The sequence below is a fragment of the Giraffa tippelskirchi genome, chromosome 3, assembly GCF_054371585.1.
Source record: "Giraffa tippelskirchi isolate mGirTip1 chromosome 3, T2T-mGirTip1v1.2.pri, whole genome shotgun sequence".
Classification (NCBI taxonomy): Eukaryota; Metazoa; Chordata; class Mammalia; order Artiodactyla; family Giraffidae; genus Giraffa; species Giraffa tippelskirchi.
The window spans coordinates 125,910,825-125,928,580 of NC_137277.1; the positions used below are offsets into that span (position 1 = coordinate 125,910,825).

At 31.5% G+C, this 17,756-nt stretch overlaps 1 protein-coding gene across 5 annotated transcripts in view; it reads left to right on the plus strand.

Moving 5' to 3' along the window:
- Positions 1-16,144, plus strand: part of ACTR3 (actin related protein 3) — a 47,236-nt gene extending 31,092 nt beyond the window's left edge. For 2 of the 5 annotated variants that reach the window (XM_081579269.1, XM_081579271.1), the window contains 9 exons: positions 429-539; positions 3,344-3,439; positions 4,809-4,916; positions 7,598-7,741; positions 9,352-9,525; positions 9,967-10,059; positions 10,209-10,334; positions 13,586-13,669; positions 15,255-16,144. In XM_081579269.1, the coding sequence (XP_081435395.1) occupies positions 429-539; positions 3,344-3,439; positions 4,809-4,916; positions 7,598-7,741; positions 9,352-9,525; positions 9,967-10,059; positions 10,209-10,334; positions 13,586-13,669; positions 15,255-15,350 (1,032 nt within the window). In that variant the 3' untranslated portion in view covers positions 15,351-16,144. Of the gene's footprint in view, positions 1-428; positions 562-3,302; positions 3,440-4,808; positions 4,917-7,597; positions 7,742-9,351; positions 9,526-9,966; positions 10,064-10,208; positions 10,335-13,585; positions 13,670-15,254 lie in introns of all 5 variants that reach the window. The other 3 variants (XR_014079302.1, XM_081579272.1, XM_081579270.1) reach the window with 3 other exon arrangements.
- The last annotated feature ends 1,612 nt before the right edge of the window (positions 16,145-17,756 follow it).

Below are 17,756 nucleotides of genomic sequence, written 5' to 3' on the forward strand. Positions count from 1 at the left end.
GCTTGATTTATGATTATTCTTGCTATTTACTTACCGTTTTTTATATATTAGACATGCAACAAATATTTGTGAGAGCTAGTAAATTAAAGATTAAGCAAATTGTCATAACCTGTAATTTTCACAAGCTGAATTTTAATAGGGTATGTTTCTATTACAAAATTTTCAAAAATCCAGAAAGACTGGTGCAATCTTTCATCTAGATTGAATAGTTTTTAACATTTCGACATACTTGCATTAGTTTTTTAATAGAAACATCTGAAAATATGTGGAAATCATTTCCTTTATCTATAGTTAAGTATGCATCCTCTAATGATCTGTGTGTTATTACTCCTTAGAAATGCTTCCTTCATCTAATATTCACTAATGATCTGTTTTATTTTTGATATTAATGAAGATTTAATTCCTGTTTGATTTTTTTGTTTTAATAGTGGCCAATCCGCCATGGTATAGTTGAAGATTGGGACTTGATGGAAAGGTTTATGGAGCAAGTGATCTTTAAATATTTAAGGGCGGAACCTGAAGATCATTATTTTCTTTTGGTAAGCACAACTTATAATTTCAGTGAGGAAATTTTTGAAGAAGCTTAATGAGAATGTTTTCATTACATTTGACTCAATAGGCTATAATTTATTTGTCATGTATTTTAAAACATTGTGATAAATCAGGATTGTTTTTAGTATCTTTAACCGTAAATTTGAGGGAAAAAAGTTGGAAACATGGCCCTTTTTTTTTTTTTATTAAAAAACAGTGGGTGTGATTATTTCATTTGTGATTCTTGCTAATAAAATATGTAATTTAATTTTTAAACTTTTTTTATCAAAGCAATGCATGTTTATAACTTGAAAAATTTAAGTGCTATAGATTTAACTTTAAAAAACAGCACTTTCCTTCCTCACCTCTTCCTACTTGTAAACCCTTGATTCCCCAGTGGCACACGCTTTAAAATTTTAAAGAGTTTTCCCTGATAGTTTTCTCATGTATTTCTTCTATTTTTTGTTTGTTATTTTAAATATTAGATACTATAACTTCCTACTAGGAAAGATGAGTATTTTGTTCTTTTCCTTTTGTCCCCTCTCCTTAACACAATATCCTTATCTTCTTCCTCTTTCTGTGATATAATTATATTATAATTTTGGGTAAAATGAATATTTTTATATTTTATTATGGTGATTATATTATATATGGTGAATATATATATACATAAATATGTGAATATACATATACATAAATACAAAGTTCAAAGAACCTTGCAGTGAGCACCTACAGTCTAGACTCAGCAATTAATTTTACTGTAATTGTCTTAGAACATCTTTTTATTTGGTTATCCTTCTATTACTCCATCTTACTTTTTAAATCACTGCAAAGAGTTGCAGGTTGAGTCATTTCACCCCTAACTACTTTAGCATACATTATCATCAGTTAGAGTTTATTATTGTTCACATTTTTTTCTTTTATATAAAACTTACATTCTGTAAAATCACACATCTTAACCCTACCATTTTATTGGTTTGACCAGCATTGGCAAACTTTGTCTAAAGGTAGATAGGAAAGATTTTTGGCTTTGTGAACCATGTGGTCTCTGTTGCAGCTGCTTAGCTCTGCTGTTGTAGTAGGAGAGCAACCATACGCAGTACTTAAATGAGTGACTGTGGCTGTGTTCCAGTCAACTTTTATTTACAAAAAGAAGTGGTAGACTAGATTTGGCCTGCAGGATGCATGATGTATTAATCGTTGCCCTTCTCTGGTTTTGACAGATGCATGTCTGTGTAACCCAAACTCTTATCAAGATACAGAACATTGCTGTTAAGCTGCAAAGTTATCTCGTGCCCTTTTCCAGTTAATCCCTACCCTTGGAGGCATCCCTTGTTCCAGTTTTTTTCCCACACATATACATTTTCCTTATTTTTGAGTTTCATATAAGTGGAATTGTGTAAAATGTGCTCTTTGGTAAGACTTCATTCACCATAATCTTGAGATTCATACATGTTGCATTTGCTGCTTTTTTTTGCTGGGTCATACTCTATTGTATAAATATGCCTCACTGCCCATTTCCCTATTGAAAATCACCTGGGCTGTTCAAGTTTTTGATAGTTAATGAATATTTTGGATATTGTGAATGTTCTTATACAAGTCTTTTGTGAACATGTTTTTATTTCTCTTGTGTAAACACCTAGATAAGGAATTGTTGTGTCGTAGGGTAGCTGTATGATTGATTTTATAGGAAAGTTTCAGAACTTTTCCCAAAGGATTGTACTTTTTGCACACTCACCAACAATGTGTTATTGATTTGGTTACTCTGTATTCTATCTAACATTTGATATGTGTCAGTCTTTTTAATTTTAGCCATTCTGGTGAGTGTGAGCTTTCTCATTTTGGTTTTAATTTGCATTTTTCTGACGACTGATAACATTGAGTACTTTTTCATGTGCTTATTAGCTATTTGTGTATTTTCCTTGTGAGATCTTCTGATGAAATTTTATTTTGTATAGAATTCTGTTTTTCTTGGGGTTTGTAATTTAACTGCCTTGGTTTTTTTTAGTTTGCTTAATTTTACACATAAGTATTACTAAATTATCTCCAAATTCTTGAACATAGTCCAAAGCCTTCCTAAATAAGTTTAAATACATCAAGTAGTTTAGAAGTTAAAGGTTTTATGAATGGAAAAGATCTAATCCCAGTTAATTGAAAAAAAATTTCTATGGTGTCTTTTAAAATCTAGAACATGATTTTATTTGCAGTGAATTTAAGTTTTATCTGTCTTTCCTTTTGCAAGTTGTGCTCATTAAATTTAAGGAATTTTTCCTTAACTCCAGGTCAAAAAGATAATTCTGTATTTCTTAAGTTTAAAGTTTTGCGTTTCAAGTTTAAGTATTTGAGATAACAAAAAGAATTGAATAGTCAAATCAGACTCATGAGAATAATGTCTTATGTGGTTTCAAGCTTGGTGATATAAAATGATTTAGGTATTCCTGAGGCAAAGGTGAAGCATAAAGTTCAGGATTTTGGGTGCTGTTCCTTAGGTCCTTTCTTGCCTCACTGGGGTATGTTCTGACCCAGACTTACCCCATAGGTTTCTAAGTGATGTGGTGTATGCAGTCACATAACTTAAACTTAAGAGAACTGTGTAAACATCTCCATTTTGTGCTCTAACAGTTATATGTATGTATAGATCTATTTGAATTCTCTACAGTTTTTCGTTAGCCTGTGTGTCTTTGTACCTCTGAGTTTAATAACTTTTATATAAATATAGTGTTTGAAATACATTATTTCTCATTTACAAATTGTCTATAAAGTTATCACAGTAATCTGATATTGCCTGTTTAAATGTTACTCAATTTCATAGACTGAACCTCCACTGAATACTCCAGAAAACAGGGAATATACTGCTGAAATAATGTTTGAGTCTTTCAATGTTCCTGGCTTGTACATTGCTGTACAGGTAAGCAAGTTTAGATGTCAAAATAAGCATGGCTCTTAAATTTTAACCTGGTTTAACTCAACCTTAAAATATTTGTGTATTTTTCTTAATTTCAAAACATATCATAGTTTTCTATTGATAATTTAGAAATCATTAGAGCAATGAAACTATTTAGTGAGTAAAAGAGAAGTGTTAAAGGAAGTAAGTTGATGGTTTTTGGATAATAAAGCCTTTCATAGACCAGAAATAAGGAAACTAATACTTATTCAGAGTTCATGTCAAAAACTTTGTATCCACATTTATTTATCCTTGTAACATTCGTTGTGTCCTTTTTTGTAGTCTGTTTTGAATTAGTTACCACTACATATGTTTGACCATTGTCGCCATTGTGCCCCTCTGTATACTGTATATCACAAGTCCCTATAATGTTTTGTCGAATTTAATTTGTATGGAGTTAAATCTGTATGGAACAATGGAATAGTTTCTCTCCCCTCTTAGGAACAGAGCTTACTTCTTACTTGTTTCTTAACCCTGTAGCAAATGTGATCCTTGGCATATCACAAATGCTTAATAAGTATATAAATTATTGTGTAGTTCTGTTAGCCCATGGTCTAGTTACCTTTCTAAATTCCTTTCAGCTATTATATTGCAAGTAGATAAAATAAAGCCAGCTTAGTACTGTTTTTAATTAATTATCTTGTTTCAGGCTTGGATTTGTATGAAATTTAGTTTTTTTAATTGAACTAGTTACATTAATTTCTTAATTTGTAAATGGAAAAACTTACACTTTATTGCTTATGCCAAGATTTTTTATAGAAAAACATTATTTCATCAACTTTGTTTTCCTAATTAAATCATAGTATTTGGAAGTGTGCAGTGGTCTTTTCTCTGGTTGTATAGCTTGTTACATATTCCTGAATGCATGTTGCATTTAGAAAATTTGGAGCTAATCTTATAAGAGTGATACTTGTGTATAGCCATCTATGTATTGAATAACTAATGGTTGGTGGTTGTGTGCTTCTCTGCCTTACTTTCACCTTTGTGTTTGTTATAGGCTGGGCCATATACACAAAGTTTAAGTCCTATACTGTATTATCTCATGTTAATCTCCTATATGTTAGTACTGTAGTATCTTATAGGAGGAAAATGGCCCTCACTAAGATATGGAAAATTTATAAATATGCCCCTAAAAACTAATGTAAGCCTTTAAGTTGTCTTAATAATATATAGGATATAAACAATTTTGTTGTATAATGTAAGTTAATTCTGTGTATTTTCTTTCCAAAGATACTACATTTACAATTGAATAAAGTTCTACAATAAAAAAATTTTTCTATTAACTCTTTGTTTATTTCATTTTCTTGGCCTGCCATATTTCTTTTTGTTCAAGGCTGTTCTTGCCTTAGCTGCATCTTGGACCTCCAGACAAGTAGGAGAACGGACATTGACCGGTACGGTAATAGACAGTGGAGATGGTGTCACTCATGTCATCCCTGTGGTAAGGATATTTTAAAATTACTGAACAAAGTAGCAGTTAACATCTAGCAAAGTTAAATTATATGGATTAATTTATTTACTATAATTTGGTCATTGCTCAGCTATAGTTGTGTTTTGCTCACATTATTAGAATTTTATAAACAAATTCCATTTTTTTTTCTTTTTTGCTATAGGTTTGTACTGTAGTTAAAAATAATTAGAAAATTATTAGAAGAAGTTTCCAATTTGTAGTTAGAAAATGATGAATTACAGTGTCTGGAATGGAAATGTACCTTTCTTTTCTTAAACATGGAATTCAGTTTTCCAGTTTGGATGTACGTTAGCCAGTGAATGTGCTAAGTCGCTCAGTCATATCTGACTCTTTATGACCCCATGGACTATAGCCTGCCGGACTCCTGTCCATGGGATTCTCCAGGCAAGAATACTGGAGTGGATTGCCATTTCCTACTCTACAGCCAGTGAATAGTTTTTCTTATTCTTTTTAATTAACAGATTTCATACATGTGTTAGCTTTTTACTAAAATGGCAGTTAGTTGAAAGCACATGACCATCAATGACTTCTGGGGAATTACATTTTTGAATTAAAAAGCTCAAGTTGTGATTGTGCTTTGCATGGATTTAATCAAGCACATTAAGAAAAATGCATCAGATTGGATTATTTGTGAGAGAAGGCATTTTTCTGCCAAAGCCTTTCTCCTTCTAATTTTTAATGACAAATTAAATTTTTTCATTGTGCCCAATAGATTCAGAATTATTACTTGAATTCATACTGATCTCTGTTGAGTTGGTACATATAGAAATATTTCTCTTTTAAAAAATCTTTATGTTATATTGAATATCATGTAAAGAGTGAAGTTGTTTGGAACTTTTATCTCTTCATTATTCTTATTCCTCATTTTAATGCAGTGGGCATCCTCTGTTGATGATTACATCCTGAGTGATTATTAGGTTAGATGTCATAATTCACCCTCCTGATATCATAATAGCTTTAGTAATACTTGCCCTTTTTTAAAAAAAAAAAAGAAACTTTTTTGAGATGTAATTCACACGCCACACAATTCATTCATTTGTAGTGTACCATGCAGTGTTTTTTGTATATTCATAAAGTGCATCATTACCAGAGTCAATTTTAAAACATTTTTATCACTCTAAAAAGAAACCTTATATCTTTTAGCATTCACTCTTCCCCCCCTTACCTTTAGCCCAGTCTATCTTTTCTGTCTCTATAGTTTTGCTTGTTCTGGATATTTCATATAAATGGAGTCCTACACTCTTGTGATTGTCCTCTCTCACATAGTCCAGTGTTCTCAAGGCTTATCCATGTTGTAGCATGTCTAGTACTTCACTTATTATTATTGCCAAATAATATCTTATTGTATGGCTATTCTACATTTTATTGTATTGCATTGGGGGATATTTTAATATCTTGGTAATTAGGGTATGTCTAATATTTTGATAGCTTTTTATAATTTAGTGGGCATATTTTTCTTAGTGCTACATATTCTTTTCCTTTTTTTTTTCCCGAATGGGAACAATAATAGCAACCTGTTTAATAGAGCTGTTTTGAGCATTAAATAATGGATATATGTATGCTGCTTAGAGATACATAAAGATTCTCAAACTGTTCATTTAAAATTCTCATTTTAACCTCAAGATCTTCATTGTAGATTATATTATCCTTTAAGGACCTCAGTTTACTTATAAAATGCAAATGAGTTCCTTAACATCACCAAGTAGGTCATGGGGCTAGGATTTGAACTTGTTCTGCCTGACTGCAGTCTTTTCTTAATATCTACACAATTAAGCAATAATATCTTTATCCTTATAATTAATATTGGAGTAGGTAATTTGCAAAACAAAGCTACCAACTTTGAACAGTTTTAGGAAGCATATTAAGAATTGGGTATTCCTATTATTTTTTCCTGTGTTCTTTTGAATTAATGGAGTGTTTTTTATAATTTCATTTTATCTTTTTTACTGACTTAGCTATGCTGTGTATTTCTTTGTTATTGTCATTTGATTTTGGTGAGTTTTGCTGTATGGTTTATAGTAAACATCTCTAACTTATCATAATCTAATAATACCCTACCTTTTCATAAATAACAATGTTGTTAATGAAATTTAATTTTGTTACATTATTTTTGTACTTCTGAGTTGTAGTAGTAAATTTATGAATTCATTCTGCAAAATTAAATTATTTAGAATTATGATGGTGCATGGACTATCTCAGGCTTAAGTTGGTACCTACTTCATTATAAAAATGATAGAAAATGTGTGTTAATGATCAAATTTCCTACAGTGCAATTTAAATTTTTTGCTGAAATTATAGAAAATTTAAACACTAATATCCTATTTGAAGTCTGTTATCTATAACCTTTAATACTTCTGAAATTCACTATTTCTTTGTTGTTGAGTCATTTCAGTCTTTGTTATAAACTCTTACCAGTGGGATAATTAATCTAACTTGCTGGCTACTCTTATTCATGGTGTCTGTACAGTATTGTAAATTCTGTGGTAAGTTAGCTGTGAAGAATGCAGTTGAGGAATAAAGACTAGAATTTTCCTGGAATGAAGCAATATTTAAGGATACAAATGCAGTAACTGAGAAATTGATCTTTAGTGATTAGTTTAGGTGATTCTTGAAAACATTGAAAGTAAATTTGGCTCTTTTTCCCCATCTAGGCTGAAGGGTATGTGATTGGCAGCTGTATTAAGCACATTCCAATCGCAGGACGAGATATAACATATTTTATTCAGCAATTGTTGAGAGACCGAGAAGTAGGAATTCCTCCAGAACAATCCTTGGAAACTGCTAAGGCAGTGAAGGTAAAAAATAATGCTGAGAATATAATTCAGCTAGAAATTAAAGTCATGTTTATAATATTAACAGGAAAAATTCTTAAGTCAAGAACGGTAGTTTAAAAAAGCTTTTGTTACCCAGTTATAAAACACTTATCTTATTTACATTTTTTTCTTTATATTTCTTATAGGAAATTTTGGGGGCTTAGCAACTTGTTGCTTGCTCTCACCACATTTCACATTTGAGAGGACTAACATATAAGGACATTTATACAAACTGACTTCAACATACTTACTATCTTTAGTAAAATAAATGTAGCATGCTTTGGAGGTACTGTGGGTTCTGTTCTGGCCCACTGTGGGAAAGCGAGTATCACAGAAAAGCAAGTCACACAAATTTTTTGGTTTCCCAGTGCATTTAAAAGTTATGTTTACACTACAGTCTATTAAGTGGCAATAGCATTATGTCTATAAAATGTACATACTTTAATTTGGAATCCCATACTTTAATTAAAAAATATTTGTTGCTAAAACATGCTGTCATCTGATAATGCGGATGCCAGATATCTTCAGTTTGTAAAAAATACATTATCGGCGAAGCACAGTAAAATGGGGTATGCCTGTAATTAGTTTACTTCAGAGTCCTCACATCTCAATTTTCACTGATTTCTTTATTTCTAACAGTTATCTGTTACAACAAAATTTTTGGTGTCATTGATTCATTGCACTGTAGAATAGATGCAGTGGTTGGTTCAAATGATATGGCAGATAGAAGAAAAATGTGAAGGCTGTGTAAGGTATTTTAATAATTTGTATGCTACACTAGGGCTTATGCAAAATACCAAAATATTTAGCATTGCTTTTTAAAATTTATCATTTGTCAACATATCTAAAAATTTTCATATATGTTTTAAATATGTAAAAGCAAAACATCCCAGGTAAAAATAATTCCGTTGATTTGACAGTCTTTGCATGATTATAGTGTTTTCTTTGCTTATCAGAGGTAAGGAATGAAAATGAATTTACCACTTCCTAGATAGTAAAGGAATTTGTTAATGGTTGCCAAAAGTCACCTCAGAAAGTTTATTTACTGAAGCATAGTTGCTCTATAATACACATGTTACAGGTGTACAGCATAGTGAGTCGTAACTTTTAAAGATCATATTTCATTTAAAATGTTGGCTATATTCCCCATGTTGTACAATATATCCTTGAAGTTTATTTTATACCTAATAATTTGTACCTCTTACTGTATTAATTTGTGTGGTTATGTCAGGTATTTATTCTGCAATTCTTTGTGTATTTTATGTTTTCTCTTTTCTAAAATATAAAGTCCTTTAATTATTGAAACAGTATAAAATTTTGTATGACATTAATGAGTGCTTTCATGAAGTAGCACTGAAATACTAGAAATTGACTGTTAAGTCTTATTCTATTTGTATGTGAAGCCCAGGAGATGAGCTGTTAATTTGTACTATGCATATGATAACATCCTAACATAAAATTTTCTTCATCTTAGTTTCTGAATTCTATTTTCTAAAGATATTTTTTCATTTGATTTTAGTTTACTGAAAATAAATACCATTGTGTTTTGCTTTTCCTAAAACAAGAGGGAAACATTACTCTTCGTTTTCTAGGAGCGCTATAGTTATGTCTGCCCAGACTTAGTAAAAGAATTTAACAAGTATGATACAGATGGATCAAAGTGGATTAAACAGTATACTGGAATCAATGCTATCTCAAAGAAAGAGTTTTCCATTGATGTTGGATATGAGAGATTCTTGGGACCTGAAATTTTTTTTCATCCAGAGGTAAGTTTTTCTTTTTTTTTTAAGATAGACTTGTTTTGAATTATTCCGCAGAAAATACCAGTCAATAGTATCAGAGAGAGTTAAATCTCAGGAAATTTCTTTTGAATGCTAAAGTGCTATAGTGAGTAATCTTTACATTAATGTATATTCTCATAAGCATTGTAAAGTGCTCCCATTTATATAGATTTTTGCCAGGTCATAGTATGTGTTTGGCTTTACATTTTTGCTAATCTGATGATTATGAAATGGTATATGTAATCATTATTTTAATTTTATTTCTTTTGATCTCTGATTTCAGTGTCTTTAATTTGGATCAGAGACCAGAATTTATTATTTCTAGAAGTCCTTTTATTTTTGAACTGAAAAGTTTCTTAATTTTTAATTGTGATATTTAAATCAGTAGTGGTCTGATCTCTATCATGTGTCCAACTTACTTTTCAGTTTGCTAACCCAGACTTTACCCAGCCTATCTCAGAAGTTGTAGATGAAGTAATTCAGAATTGTCCTATTGATGTCAGACGTCCTCTCTACAAGGTCAGTGTTTATAGCAAAATTGTTATTCTAAGTCACACTTTTAAAAAACGTCTTTATTTTCTGTCTGTTGGTGAATGTAGATTTAAAAACATGTTTAAACTTCTTTCTCATTATGTAAAAGTTCTATTTATTTTTCTCCACTAATACAGAATATTGTCCTCTCTGGAGGTTCAACTATGTTCAGGGACTTTGGACGTCGCTTGCAAAGAGATCTGAAAAGAACTGTAGATGCCAGGCTGAAATTAAGTGAGGAATTGAGTGGTGGTAGATTGAAGGTAGGTTTTCTCAATTATTGGTGGAAAGGTTGAGGGTGCCTTGATTATTGTATTGGAAATGTAGAATATCTGCCAGCTTTCTTTGGAAGGTAAGAGGAGCCTGAGATATCTAATGGAAAGTGGGTGATTTTATAGGTTCATATCCATGATACTCTTGGTCATTCCATTCCTCTAGGATATTACCTATATTTCTGGAAAATACAACAACCCACTGCAGTATTGTTGTCTGGAGAATTCCATGGACAGAGGAGCCTGGTGGGCTACTGTCATGGGGTCGCAGAGTCAGCCATGACTGAGTGACTAGCACTTTCACTTTCATAGCTATGAGAGAGATTTTCTCATCTCACAGATAATTTCCATATAGTAGATTTGTTGCATATTCCAGGAATAATATTCTTTATGAATCTACAAAATATTAAATACCTTTCATAGCAGGACAACAAAGCAGAGTTGGAAGAGAGAGACTGTTGTATGATTTCACCTGTTTTCACACACTGACTTGATCCTCTCCTATAGCAGCTTCATAAGTGTGAAATCAGATTGGTGGTACAGCAAAGTAACCTTTCAATTTCTGTCCTGTAATTTTGGGCTTGCTGTCAAAAAGAATAAAAAATAACTTCATATTCTCAGATGACTGCTTTATATATTTATAAGAAAATTTTCAGTAAATTTTGTTTCATTTTCATTATATGTGGGATATTGAAGCAAAACATTGATTCAGAGGATATGTTACTAAGTATAACACATTTATGCAACTTGGAAAATTACCAAGAATGAGGGCTTCATCTGAGACTACCAGTCACCCAGAATTACTTGAAAGTAGTAGAAACAACACTCTGTGGTTTACTGCTGTTTGAAGAATTGCATGATAGCTGACTACTTTCAGCGCCTAAATTTTGATTATCTTTAAACTATCCCTTGGAGTATAGTAAAAAGTAGTTGCTAAGTTTGTAATGACTCATTGCAGCTAAATAAAAATGTTTAAAATATTTTTAAGCTTCTTACACATTTCTAAATAAGAACTGAGATTTTTTTTCTTTTTTCTCTCAGTGATGTCAGCACTATACTAACATATCTAATACAGGAAAAATCCTACATACTGGAGTACTCTACCTCCTTCCCTTTTGTTCTACTCAGTAGTCATTTTTATGGATCTTTATAAAAATGGATCTTTATAACATATTTATATATCTCTAGTTAAATCTGGCTGTTTTTTCCTGTCAATCCAATTTTAAATGACAGTCAAATAGCTTTTTTTTAGTAACAAAAAGCCATATCTTTTTGTGACATATAAATAAAAAATTTTTTTATTCCAAAATAATTTCATACTTTAAAATGGTTGGCAAAATTTTGTAGAATTCCTATATATTCTTCTCCTGGTATTCCAAATTTTAGCATTTTATATTTGCTTTATTTTTCTATTTTTATGATTATATGTATATATACAAATAGACACATGTATCTTCCTGAACTATTTGAGAGTGAGTTGCAAATATAGCCTGTTATCCCTAAATTTTAGTGTGTATTTCCTAAAAACAGGTCATTAAAATTATCAAAATAAAAAAATATATATATATATTTTTTTCTGGTCTAGGATTCAGTCCAGGATCATATGTTTGAATTTGGTTTCATTTCCCTCTTATCTGGAAAAAGTACTCATTTTTTTTTTGTCTTTTATAACTTTAATATCTTTAAAGACTACAGACAATTTATTTTGCAGAATGTTTCTCAGTTTGGGTTTGTCCGATATTTTCTTATGATTAGGTTCAGATAATGCATTTTTGGCAGTAATAGTACAGAAGTGATGTTGTATTCTTTTTACCGCATTGTATTGCCAGACGCATGATTTGCTTTATATGTTAACTTTGATCACCTGGTTAAGTGTGTCAGGTGTCTCTATTTGAAAGTTATTGTTTTTTTCTTTTATATTTAATAAGAATCTTATAGAATGATACTTTCAGATTATGTATAACTGCCTTAATTTTCATCAGATTCTCAGCCACTGATTTTAACATCATATTTAGTTATCGCTGTGGTAGTTGCCAAATGGTATTTTGCAAATTCCATTATTTCTTCTATGTTTCATAGTCTCATTTTGCTGTAAGAAAGAGTATGTCCTTCTCCCTTATTCATTCATTAATATCCCTGAACTCCTGATTTCTCAGTTATTCTGTAGGCTGTGTCATTAATATTATGATATAACATATCATTAATACTATTATTAAGTTTGATGCTCAAACTTTTTCATATTTGACTAGTAAGAATCCTTCAGAGATGGCTTTTATTCCTTTTGGTGTGGCCCAGGTATTCTGCAGGTACATCCTCACTTTCTGAAATAGCAAGATATTGCAGGTTCATCTTGTACTTTCTCTTCTACAGTCTTGAAATCAGCCATTTTATTTCAAAGCACCCTTGTTCCTTTTAGTGGAGAATGCTATTAAGAAAAATCGTATACATAAAATAGACAACAAGGATTTTACTGTATAGTACAGGGAACTATATTTGGTATCTTACAGTAACCTCTAATGGAAAATAATCTGAAATCTATCTATATATCTATATAGATATGAATTACTTTACTGTACACCCAAAAACTAACACAATATTGTAAACCAGCTGTACTTCAATGAAAAGAAACCAAGATGTGGACACTAGATATATATTCAGTTGTTACTGAGGGGTCAATGCATCTAGGTCTTGTTGGCAGTCAGATGTAGGATGTGTGTGTGTGTATATGCATATAAATCTAGTTCTCTGTATAAACTAAAAACTACATACTGATAATAGAAGTTCCAGAATACTGTAAGGTTCATTCTAGCCTTATACCTTCCCATATTTGTAATGCTCTTCTCTGACAGTAAGAAACCAGCCTTATGTTTGTTGTTTGCTCAATCCTGAATACATATTTAGTAGTTTCAGAATTAATACATGCCACTGTGAGAAATGGACCAACTAATGAGAGTTCAGTGTTTGCTTAATTTTTAGCTTGAGCCTGAGGGCGTAATTCTAATACTGTGTTCATGGGTTACCTGGATTAGTTCTTTTCCCTTACTTTAGTGTGGTTTTATTTTTTAAAAAAATAATAAAATTAGCTTAATTTGTTTCTGTTAACATTGTTTTGCCCTATGTACACCCCCACCTCCGCATCTTTTTTTATTTGTTTATTTTTGAGTATGTACAACTAAGGTTAAATAATACAGGAATTGTTATATGAGTTTACCATTGAACTGATCTTACTATATCTTTTATAGCCAAAACCTATTGATGTACAAGTCATTACACACCACATGCAACGATATGCAGTTTGGTTTGGAGGATCTATGCTGGCTTCCACAGTAAGTGAGATGAAGCTTACTTTAAAATTTGACTTTTTTGTTTTAAAGATAAAATAATTTATCAACTTAATTTAGAGGAACAAGAGAAATTTCTTAAATTTTTATGTAATATTGCACAGGGAAGTTTTAAAATTGAACATAAATATAGTATTTTTGAAAAGTGGAATTCATTTGGACTTACTGGTTTTTTTGTTTTGCTTTTGTTCTTGCTAGACATTTTTTGAGTGAGCACTTTTTAAATTTATTTAATGTATTGTTTTTGGCTGTGCTGAGTCTTCATTGCTGCACGTAGGCTTTATCTAGTTTCAGCAACTGGGGACTGTTCTTCATGGCAGTGCGCAGACTTCTCATTGTGGTATCTTCTTTTGTTGCAGAGCACAGGCTCTAGGGTTCAAGGACTTCAGTAGTTGCAGCACATGGGCCCTAGAGCACAGGTGCATGGGCTTAGTTGCCCTGTGGCATGTGGAATCTTTCCGGATCAGGGATAAAACCCATGTCCCCTACTTTGGCAGGCATATTCTCCATCATTGGATCATCAGGGAAGTCCTAGAGTGAGGATTTAAAGTTTATCTATAGGGGAGAATCTTTGAGTTCTCTGGTAATACAGGTATCAGAAGGTCATTGTTTTTTCTGTGCAAATATTTTAAAATATTAAGAGTTACCACATAGGAAGTACGATGTTCTAAACTGAGTCAAAGGAATTAATAAGATACCTCTCCCAAACCAAAACATCTTAAAGTCCCTTTAAAAGATACTTTAAATTTTAACATCCTTAGCCTAGTAAATAGTGGTGCTCTATCCTGTAGTACCTGGAGAAGGAAATGGCAACCCACTCCAGTATTCTTGCCTGGAAAATCCATGGACGGAGGAGCCTGGCAGGCTACAGTCCATGGTGTCGCAAAGAGTTGTACACGACTGAGCAACTTTACTTTTTTAGCTTTATCCTGTAAGACACAGTATAAAATAAAATGTAAGAACTTTAATTTGAATTATTGCAAACTATACAACCTTGGATTTCAATAAAAGCATTTAAAAATAAGAGGTAAAAGTTATTTTCTTCCTTAATTTGAATTAATTTGAATTGTCTTCACACTCAACTTCACCTAGTTGAGTGTGTAACTTTTCCCTTGGAGAAATGAGGTAATAGACTATGGAATAGTCTGTCTATACCTGACCTTCAGTGAGGAAAGCAAGTTCACCTAGAAGTTTTTGGAGCATGATCTGGAATACGTCATCTGTAACTTACATGAATGCTGCTGCTTTTCTTGATTCAATGTACAGTGTGGGAAAGCCACAACAGAATAGTTTGAGCATTTGAGATTCAACCTTCCATTCCTCAAAATTGAAAAATTCCAAGAGAAACAGATGTTGAGGAAGGGGATTGGAGAGACTTTTGTCAAATGCTCCTTTTCAGTTTTGGTTATAGACTTGTTGCTGATTTTGAGTCACAGTTGCTAGAATTTCAAAGCTTTGTTGAACTACCATGAATGGACTGATAAACGTTTTAGATTTAACATATCTATCTTAAAGCATGTTGAAAAGTGGTACATTTTTGACCTTTCCAAAAATCTATTTTTATTTTCAGCCTGAGTTCTACCAAGTATGCCACACCAAAAAGGATTATGAAGAAATTGGACCTAGCATTTGTCGTCACAATCCAGTGTTTGGAGTCATGTCGTAAAATTGGCTTCATAGTTATTAGGGTTAGGGAGGTGGGGAAGAAATAGTCTTTCTGATTACCTGTTTTGTCTGGATGGCTGGTTTTAAACCTGACTTGAAATAATAAGACCAAACATTAATTATACAGGAATATTTTAATAAGTATATCAACATGCGAATGTAGAGGAGAGCCAAAATGATTGTTTTTCTTTAGATTGAATATTGAATCTTACGTGTATCAAAAAGAAGTGGGTTTTAGTTCTTTCTGTGCCCTGGTATTTTGTATATTATTGAATTATCCAAGATTTGATGGGATTTATCAGTATGTAGATAGCTCTATAATGCTTGAATTGTACACTTTGAAGTGTGTGCAATGCAAGAGCTTGTTTATATTTCATACTTTTTATACTTTGAGGAAAAAAAAGTCAAAGAAAAACTAGTATTTGAGGGTAAAAAAAAAGTGACCAAGTAAAGGATGAATACAAAAAATAGCCTGTGAGACTTGGCGTACATACACACTCATGGGATTCCAGTTATTATGAAGTGCTTCCACCCTCCTGTGCCCCCCAATGGTTTTCTTTGCAAGTGCTTTTGGAACTAAGAAGCTAGTGTCTTGGATTAACTGATGCCTGCTAGTGCTTTCTGATTACTCGCATTCTGTTTTCTTGCTTTAAAGGAAAAGTAAAGACAAGACTGTTGGACCAGTATTGCAGTTCTGTAGTGTCATTTCTTATTAAAAAATGAATAATTTGATTACCCAAATTGGTATATTTAAAGCCTAACACCATTCTAATAAAGGCACAAATTTCTTTTTAATACTTGTTTCAAGCTCTTTAATCTTTATAAGTTAACTAATAAATCTATTTTCTTCAAACCTCTGCAATAGTTCTTTAAAATCTCAACAGTTGGTTAGTAAGCTGACTTTTTTATGTGCTCTAAACAAATAATTGTGAACTTTTAATATGTTGAGTGCTTTCATTTTGATAACTGGATCTCCATTTGATATTTTCATTTGTATAACTCATTTGCAGTCCAAAAATTTTTTTAGTGCCAGTCCCTGACATATCATGGAAAGTTATTTTCATTACATTTTAAAATATATGGATCATGAAGAACAAGTGATGAAAATAAATTAAAACTGAATTACCTTTTCTAATGTTTTTTTTTTTTTAGAAGCAGTGTCATTCTACTTTGTGTTTATATATTTATATGCTTTTTATTTCTATTGAAATAGTAGAATTCATTGAAATCTCTCTCTATATATATGGTAGAACATTTCTTGTGAACTTGAAATTTTGCCAGTTATTTATAGAAGACTAAAATGAGAGATGTTTTTATAGGCTTTTAGAACTTAAGCAGTAATACCAGTGAACACTTGAACTTCATTATCCATGAAAATAACACACAGGATTAATATTAATATATACTTTTGTCCAAAAATTAAAGAACAATTAAAGTGTTTTTGTCTTTAATATAGATTTGAGGAGTAAACTTTAGTTTTTATTTAGAGTGAATATGGATGTTTAAAATTATATTAATAATTTATGTGAATCTTAATTCTTTGAATGTGGGAATCAGGAACATACTGTATGTTGTAAAGTGGTAATCCTCTCAGGATCAAAGATCTTGTTTTATTTGAAAAAGTATTTCATGAGCATTGTAAAAAAAAAAAACTGTTCAAATAGTACCAAAGAGTTCATAGTGAAAGATTTCTTTCCTACCCTATCCTGTCTCATTTTTCTCATCATTACATTCTTAGAATGTCTTTTATGTCCTTGTAATTTTCTGTGCATATAGGAATGAATCTAGCTCCCTTGTTTTACAGAAATAGGAGCTTACCATATATACTGTTCTGCACTTTGCTTTCTCAAAGATCTTTTGATATAGAACTAAATTAATAAGCATTAAAGATTTTATTCTCCTGGCCCCAAACAATATTATTATTAGTATTGTCATAACTGTCTTTTCCATCTCAGATGATTGAATAGTAAATAAATAAACTTGAGGGTCAGAAATTTTGTTTTAAGCTTCAACTTAACTTGGGGAAACAAGAAGTCTCTAGCCTTTCCTGTATGTTTGCTGGTGTATGATATAATAGAAACAGTGCTCTTATGTCCTTTACATCTCTCCTGTCTTTGTATATCATTAATTTATTGCACCCTTGGTTGTATATGTGTAGAGGTTGGCCAAGGTGATTAAAATCTATAACACTGATACAAGAGACTGCATAAGCATGTTGCATTGGAAAAACACCAGACCGAAGCCTGAAGCCAATTGTTGAAATTTTTATTCTAGTTCTACAGATGGATAATACAACTCCTTCAACTTTTTTTGTTGTTGTTATTGTTCAAACATAAAAAAAATATTTATATAATCATGGACATGTTGTTTGAACTTGCTAGACCTTAATTCAGTTTATATATAAGAT